Here is an 8,795-nt window from a genome sequence, read left to right as displayed (position 1 = left end):
AAACAAACATGAATAAAAAGCTTGACCTGGATGCCACGTGCTCACTAGCCATCGCTATGCACTGTCACTGTATGTCTAAATAGGAACGTTCCTTATCCGATAAAGATAGTGACGGAGTGCTGACACAGTTTTGCCCCAATCTTCCAATTTCGCGCGCCTCAATGATTTCCCGAGTGAGTTTGTCTTTATTTTCCCTAACCACTTCACACTTGTCAAAGACGGGAGCGCAGCAACAGTCTCGGCAGTGCAGGCCAAGGTGACCTGACACAACTCTAAACACTTTATACTTGTGGTCCCGCAGCCGATCATTGAGGCATCGCCCCGTTTGCCCGACGTATCTCCTGCCACACGAGAGGGGAATAGAGTACACTACTCCCTCCACACAGTCTACGAATTGGTCCTGGTGTTTTTTGGTGCAACCCCGCTTTTCTTTAGAACAGGAGTTCACTTTTCTGCACAGCCCAGATAGCTTCTCTGGAGCCGAAAAAACCACATCAACTCCAACCCTACGGCCAACTTTCTTAAGGTTGTGAGATATCTTATGGAGGTATGGTAAAACAGTTACTTTTTTGTTAACTTTACGAGCCTGCTGGGTAGTTTCCTCACGTCCTTTCTTAAGTAAGCTCTCAGCAACTGTCGTCAACAGGTAGGACGGATAACCCGCATGTCTGAGCCTTGCCGCTTGTGTGTCGAAGCTTTCTTTCACCCTGTGGGGGCAGGACTTGAACAGGGCATTTCTAAAACAGAGGTTAACAATTCCTCTTTTCACAAGTTTGGAATGCGCTGACGAAAAAGGCAAGATGGGTTTCTTTGCTCTTGGTTCATATATCCAGCACACATGGCCGTGACCAAGTTGCAGACTCAGGTCCAGAAACCTAATGGCCCCATTTACAGGTACTTCATGCGTCAGCACCAACGGTTTCAGACACTCTTTGAACGTTGACAGGACAAACACGAACCAAAGCATCGTATAATCGTATGAGACATCGCCTGTCAGACCCCCAAGACATGTGGGAAAGTACTTTAAGGATATTAGACGCTTGCAGGCATTTCTTCTTTAGTTCCTTGATATGGGCCAAAAACGTAAGTTTTCTGTCAAAAACAACTCTTAAAAATTTGCGCTCTTGTTTTACAGGTACAGATATACTATTGAGTTGTAAACTGGGCTCAAGTGAGAGGCCACGCCGCAGTGAGAAGGGCATTCACACTGTCTTTTAAGGAGAAAATATAAACCCATTTTCATTGGCCCATTTACTCATTTTATTTATAGAGACCTGCAGTTGGCGCTCGCAACTCGAGAGGTTGCAGGAAGAAAAGGAAATCTGCACATAGTCTACAAATAACGAATAGGAGACACATGGTGGTATCGCTGCAGCCAGGCTGTTTATCTTCACTGCAAACAGAGTAACGCTCAATACACCCCCTTGGGGGACCCCGTTTTCGTGAAGAAAAACATCAGAGCGTGTGGAGCCAAACCTAACCTGAAAAGTTCGGTTAGTAAAAAAATCTTGTATGCAACGCAGCATTCGGCCACGGATGCCATACATGTGCAAGTCCTTGAGAATCCCATAACGCCAAGTAGTGTCGTAAGCCTTCTCTAGGTCGAAGAATACCGACACACAGTGCTGTCGATGTACAAAAGCCTCCCGTACGGAAGTTTCCAGGCGAACAAGATGATCTAAGGTTGAGCGACCCATTCTAAATTCACATTGATTCATATCTAAACTTTTTTCAGCCTCCAATAAGTGCACTAATCGCTTATTTATCGGCCTCTCGTTCGTTTTCCCGAGACAACTGGTCAGTGCAATGGGACGATAACTCGTAGGCAGTGAAGAATCTTTACCGGGTTTCAGCAAGGGAATTATATGCGCACATTTCCAGTACTGAGAAAAAACAGAAGCTCCCCACAAATCGTTTAAAAAAAGTCAAAAGATGTCCTAGAGATTCACAAGACAAGTGCCGCAACATTTCATGTTTAATTCTGTCAGGCCCAGGTGCAGATTCCTTTTTTGTTGCAAGGCCCACCTCAAGTTCACACAATGTGAAAGGCTGGTTATACCCTAGAGCATCTGATCCAGGCATACCAACTGGCTGCTTTTCCGCCATAGCCCTGAATTTTTTTTTAATTTGGCCGTGTAACTGGAAGAACTAGAAACTTCTTGAAAATAATTTGGAAGACAATTTGCCTGGCCCTTCATTGTGGGCACAGCTGAGGGTCAAATAGGTATCCTAAAAGAAAGATAATTCCCCCGAATTTTTCTCACTCGGTCCCACACCTCTTTTGAAATAACAAAACTGTATATATATAAACCAAATCACAGGAAAATGGTCACTTCCAAAGGGATTGTCTAAAACCTTCAATGAAAAGCATGGAAGAAAGGATGGTGATGAAAGAGACAAATCTATAGAGGTGAAAGTATTATGAGATGCACTAGAAAAAGTTGGATCACTTTCATATAAAAGGTAAAGGCCAGATGATAACAAAAATCGTTCAATGACCCCACCACGGGAGTCTTGGCGGGCACTGCCCCACATAGGGTGGTGCGCATTAAAATCTCCTAAATTAAAAAAAAGGTTGGGGACGCTGGCTAATGAGTCCTTGAAGGTCCTGTAGATGCAGTGGAATATTTGGTGGTAGGTAGATTGAAACCAGTGTAATAAGGCGGTCAAGAAGAACACGGACTGCCACTACCTCCAGCGAGGTCGTGAGAGGAACTGCAGCACAGGATAGACCGCTCTGGACAACAACAGCCACTCCACCAGACGAGTTGCTGGATGATGGACGGTTCTTTCTAAAAACACTTGATGGCACCGTAAAACTTTCGCATGCGTGTCCCTAAGATGAGTCTCCTGCAGACATATATATGGCCACAGGTCGAAGTTCATCGAGAAAACAAATTTATGTCATCAATGTTAGAAAAAAGGCCGCAACAATTCCACTGCATGATACTATACTTTTGCATCTTGAGAGAAAAAATATATGTGTATGAAAAGAGATTTAAAAGATCTAAGGTTTAAAATCTATCTTAACACGTGGTGTCTTTTGTTTTTTAGGAGGGTCTTTCTGCCTCCAGGTGGGCTCACTGGCAACAGAAAGGGAGGACTCTGATCCTGAGAGGGGAGCATCCTCCTCGGACCTGGGCCCACTTTCGTCCATGGGCTCGTCTGTTGCCGCCAGCAGCTGACGCTTGGAGATTGACTGCTTCGGCGGCTCCCCAGGCTTCCTCTGGGGAGCAGAGGTGCGAGAGGGTAGGCCTCGGCTCTTAGTGGCCAAAGGGCCAGGTGGAGTAGGGGGGGTCAGCCCCTGCCCTGAGGTGGATGCTGAAGAGGCGGCATCCACCTTACGATTCGAAAGCGGTGTCACTGGCACCGCTCCCGATGACGCAGGGGACCTCGACGGGAGGAGCAGATCGTCCGTAGACGTCTGTGTTCCAATCGAAACCATTGGCCGTACCGGTCCCCTATGTACGACCTGGGCATACGAGCCTTTGGAAACAAAGGCAAAACGCTTTTTGGCATCAATATAGGAAATGTTCTCATTAACCTTCAAGGTGAGAATTTCTTTTTCTTGCTTCCATAACGGGCAAGATCTGGAGTATGCTGGGTGTTTTCCTTTACAGTTAGTGCACTGAGCTTCATTCTCACACACATCAGCGACGTGCTCCTGACTAGAGCATTTGGCACAGGTCTCGCTGCCCCGACAGTTCCGCGACCCATGGCCGAACCTTTGGCACTTAAAGCAGCGCTGAGGGTTCGGCACATAAGGCCGGACACGGCACTGAAGGTAGCCTGCCTTTACATTAGTGGGTAGAGTCGTGGCGTCGAAAGTCAGAATGGCATGCCTGGTTTTGCGTTTTATGCCGTCGCGACGGATGGTGATGCGTCGTGCTGCAACCACTCCCTGTCCGGAGAGACCCTCAACTAGCTCTGTATCTGTCAAGTCGAGCAAGTCACCTTCAGAGATGACCCCTTGGACCACTTTTGGCAATCAGTATTTATATATACATTATTTACATACCAAGTGCAGATTGCTGTCACTGCCTTCGGAACCTAGCCGCTCAACTTGCTCGCGAGCCTTTTCTCCGTGTCGTCCTCTTCTTTCCTCTTTCAAGAGCTGGCGTGATGACCGCTACAAGTGATTCACTTTGTTTCTTTGTGTTTACCTCAACAAAGAGGTCGCCTGATGCCATCTTTTTGGCGCTAAAGTTCGCACCCATAATACCTTCAAGTACTTTGAATACTAAAAATAGAGAAAGTTTAGCCAGTGGCTTTTCGCCCTCGGAGTTGAAAACAAGAAACTTTGGGAATTTAATAAGATCAGGGATCTTAGTCGGAATGTCAAGGACTTCGGTGCGGGTCCTTTTCAGGGCCCGATCAGTTGGTTTAGTTCTAGAACCCATAAAGATGGGAAGGAATTTCAGTGCCTGGGTGCACCGCCCACCACGGAGCCCAACGAGGGGTTAGGTAATGTGCCATAGCAAGAAAGGCTTGGCTGACACAATTACTCTGCCTGTGCTGCCCGGGCAGTATAACCGAGTGTAGATGCAGGGACAGGACCTGTTTCCACTCAAGGTTAGTCCTTGCCGCCTAAGAAGGTGGAAAAGGAAGGAAGAGAGTGTAGAAGAAAAGAGAAAGAGGTGGGAGGAAAAGTGAAAGAAGAAAGAAGAGGGTAGAAGAGGCGACTGGCTGATTATCCTGGTCGGGCCAAGCCAGGACACCAGTCTACGAGAAGCAGGGGCCGAAGCGGTGTATTGCCTCGCCCGGGGTGCCCCGAAGGGTCCAAACATACCCCTGGCTCAGCTCAACCACGAGGGTCCCCTTTTCCCCGGACACGGGTACACCACGCACATCCAGACGTGGGTGGGCGAACCCACATGGCTCGGGGTTCGTAGTGACGCCACTCACCAAGCCCCTACTAAAGTAGGTTCCCCCTGCGTGCGGGTATGGTGGCCCACGTGGCTAGGGTCCGTGGTGACGCTACTCACCAAGCATCTAGCACCTAAGGTGCAGGCGCCCCCTGCGGGGCTCGGGGTCCGTGGAGACGCCACTCTCCAAACACCTGCTTTCACAGGTGCCCCCTGCGGGGTCATTGGGGAGAGACTCTTTCAACCTATCCGCGAAAACTAGTTGCAACAAGTCATTGTAAGTTTCCACTTTTCTACTGTTCAGATAATAACTGAAGTACGGCCGGCAAACTGGCTCCACGACTCTTCCCGAAATTTGCCTGCCGTATTGAACAGTCGTTTATATTCGTTTGGAGACAATCTTAGCTCACGCAAAATTCGTTTTTTTAGCTGAACGTAAGATGGCAGTTCCTTCATGCCACTGCATATGATCACTGACCTGACCCTGTCAGCTATTTACGGCATTATCAGAACCGTTTTTATCTCGTCAGGTACATGAAAGGATCGAAATATGGCTCCTACTGCCTCGAACGAGCCAGGCGCTGTTATGAACGGCCCCCGGACCATTTTCACAATGTCTACATCTGGCCGTTTGTTTTCGTCGAGCGCCTTCCGCGGGTTCAAGGTCATCTGACTCAGCGAGCCTGGCGCAAGCATCGCTTCGGAAGCACGCCTGCCCCGCGGACGCACCAGACGGGCGCCGTGATATAGCCAGACTTTACCGTGTACAGGTCTGGACATGGCCTCCGAAGAGGGAAAACAACGTCTCAGGTTTCACACCAGGGCACGATCCGGGGCGATGAAATCATCGGGACACCTTCATTCAACGCGTAGACACGAAGAGTCGAATGTCGGCACGTCACGTCTCGGCCCCGGACGGTGTTTTGACCAGCTGCGTGAATTCCAACGAGCCGGTGTTTTGGTGAGACTCTCGGCGCCGTCTAGACCGACGGTGAAGTGTTTACGGCGGCTCAGTGTGCGTAATAATGGAATGTGGGGCGGTGTTTGAACTAGACACCTTTCTGTGATTGGCCGACTATCCGCCGATGTAGGGGTCCCTACCTAGGGACCTGGGGAGAACCAAGTGCTTAAAATGAGCGAACTTTGACAAGCAAATATCTTCTCTGGTCTTGAACCAACTGTACATCATGTAAATAAACAGTGTACATTTCGAGAGAGATCGCGGCTCATCGTTGTTCCCGCTGAGCTCCAGCCCAGTGCCTGGCTCGAGTCGCCCCTCCACCACCACGGACACCGCTCGGTCAAAACAACTGGTTGGCAGCGGTGGAGATGGTCTCACGAGCATCGGACATTGGAGGTCGGTGAGTGTTCATTTCGTTCGGGGGTTCGCCAAGTGTCGTTCCTTAGCTAGGAATTTGTCAGTGACGTTTTGGCGAACTTAGGGGGCTACTAGAGAAGAGTGTTTTTATAATACTTCTCAGTAGAGAGATATCCCGAGCGTGAGTGGCATTCATGGCAGGCATGGAGTGGGAAAAATTAAAGAAACCGGAATTGTTCCAGCTTTCAGAGGAATTGGGACTTCAAGTAGCAAAAACTACCAAAAAGCAGCAGCTCATTGATAAGATTCGTGCATTAGGTTTTGAAAATGAGGAGATCTTGGAGAGCTGGGAAGAGGTCGAGAAAAGAGAAATCAATCGACAACGGGAGCTCGATTTTCAACAGCAGCAACTCGATTTCAATAAGCGGGAACAGGACTTGAAAGAAAAGGAGATCGAGATTGAGCGTCAAAAACTTGAGGTGGAGCAAAAGAAACTCGACAGCGGGCAGGCTAGCTCAGAGCGCTCAATTCAAGGGAAAGTCGAGGGTTTCAAAATGTCGAAGCTTATGCAGCCTTTTAAAGTAGAAGAGGACATTGGTCTCTTTCTGGTGAACTTTGAGCGTACCTGCGAGAAAATGGGTTTCGGGCGAGAAACTTGGCCGCAAAGACTGCTGACGCTCCTCCCGTGTGAGGCCGCGGACGTGGTCGCGCGATTGAGCAGGGAGGACGCCGAAGAGTACGCAAAGGTAAAGGCGAGCCTGCTCCGCAAGTATCGCCTCACAACAGAGGCCTTTCGCCAGCGATTCCGTACCATGCGAAAGAAACCAGAGCAGGGATATCCGGATCTCGCATACGACCTGCGTGCAAATTTGATTGAGTGGCTAAAAAGCGCGGACGTCTACGGGCAGCACGATAAGGTTGTAGAATGCGTGGCCCTCGAGCAGTTCTACCGTTGCCTCCCAGACGCTGTGAGGTTCTGGCTGCAGGACAAGCCTGACGTGAACACCGTCGAGAGGGCGGGGGAGCTGGCCGAGGAGTACGCTTCACGCAGAAAAGCGGGAGAGGAGCGCCCGCTCAAGAGGGAAGCTAGAGGAGAGCCTAATAAGCCCTATGGAACCGGCAAATGGCATGCGGCAAAGGCCGGCAAAGACAGCTATGGGGAAAGTAGGCGACACGGAGGAAAGTCTCCAAACGAGGACGGCTCTAAAGAGCCCAGGTTCAATGAGAAGGGAAAGCCCGAGGAAAAAAAAGGCGTTTGAAAAACGCAAGCCGCTTGTATGCTATAACTGCCAAGAAAGTGGCCATATCGCGGCGGGTTGCCGGAAACCAAAAGTCGTCTTTCATTACGCCGATGACGATGAGAACATGAGGCTTCTGGAGCCCTACGTGCATGACATGAGAGTAAATGGAAGGCCTTGCCGCGTTCTTCGCGACAGCGCGGCAACCATAGATGTAATGCACCCGTCATTGGTTAGGCCCGGGGACTACACGGGGGAGTGTGCCTGGATTAAGCAGGCAGTCGAAGACCAGAAAGTCTGCCTCCCCATTGCTCGCGTCAGTGTAGAGGGTCCCTTTGGGAAACTAGAGACCGAAGCAGCTGTTTCTCGGAATTTGTCGCTTAGTTGCCCGTATTTGTTTTCGAACAAATCAGATCAGATACTGCGGAAGAGGGGCCTCGTTTTTAGCGAAAGGACAGTGCAGGCACTCACGAGGGCAAAAGCGCGCCAAATAGCCGCAGAGGTAGTGAGTCGGGGAGAGGAGGAAGTGTCACCGAGGTGTAGATCGACCTCGGACGGTCCGTCTCCCTCCGACAAAGAGGAGATTACTTCTGCCAACAAAACTGAAACGATGCCGACGCAACGCGGAGGCGCGGCCAAAGAACCCCCTGAAAGCCAAAACACGGAGGGGGTAGACGGAGACGCTGGGGCGGACTGCGAAACGGGGGACGACAGGGGGCTTCTGCTTTCCCCTTCCTCGCGTAGTTTTCAGACCTTGCTTCAGGTAGACCGAGAGGTTCTGATGGAGCAACAAAAGGGTGATCCGAGCCTTACTGTACTGTATGACACCGCGAAAGAAGGAATCAGTAAGCGGAACATCTCGTATCAGATGAGGGCTGGAGTACTCTATCGCCTTTACAAAGATCGTAAAGGAAGGAACCTCGACCAATTGGTCGTGCCTCAAAAATACCGCTCGGATCTCTTGGAGTTGTGTCACGGGAGCTCTTGGTCGGGCCACCTTGGCATAAAGAAAACCAAAGACAGGCTGCTTCAGGAATACTACTGGCCAGGATGTTTTCGCGACGCGGAAAACTTCGTAAGATCATGTGACACGTGCCAGCGGGTAGGGAAGCCACACGATAAGAAAAAAGCACCGATGAAGCTCGTCCCGTTGATCACTGAGCCTTTTCGCCGGCTGGTCATAGACACAGTGGGTCCACTGCCCACGAGCAAATCGGGGTACAGGTATGTGCTCACTCTACTGTGCCCCGCAACAAAGTTCCCGGAGGCATGTCCTCTCAAAGAGTTGAGTTCGGCGGAGATAGTGGACGCCTTGCTGTCTGTCTTTGCGCGAATCGGATTTACCGCTGAAATTCAATCGGACCAGGGCAGCGT

General features: G+C 50.1%; 1 protein-coding gene across 1 annotated transcript; it reads left to right on the top strand.

Moving 5' to 3' along the window:
- Positions 1-6,386: 6,386 nt before the first annotated feature.
- Positions 6,387-7,442, top strand: LOC120849682. Its single transcript, XM_040221898.1, has one exon. The coding sequence runs from the start codon at positions 6,387-6,389 to the stop codon at positions 7,440-7,442; it is 1,056 nt and encodes a 351-aa protein (XP_040077832.1).
- Positions 7,443-8,795: the final 1,353 nt, after the last annotated feature.

The sequence above is a fragment of the Ixodes scapularis genome, unplaced genomic scaffold (assembly GCF_016920785.2).
Source record: "Ixodes scapularis isolate PalLabHiFi unplaced genomic scaffold, ASM1692078v2 PGA_scaffold10__122_contigs__length_95168666, whole genome shotgun sequence".
Lineage (NCBI taxonomy): Eukaryota > Metazoa > Arthropoda > Arachnida > Ixodida > Ixodidae > Ixodes > Ixodes scapularis.
Note: the sequence above shows the minus strand (reverse complement) of the source record. Positions and strands in the feature narration are given on the sequence as shown.

Excerpts from the sequence above, each read along its gene's own strand:
- LOC120849682 (XM_040221898.1), top strand. The coding sequence starts at position 6,387 with ATGGAGTGGGAAAAATTAAAGAAACCGGAATTGTTCCAGCTTTCAGAG.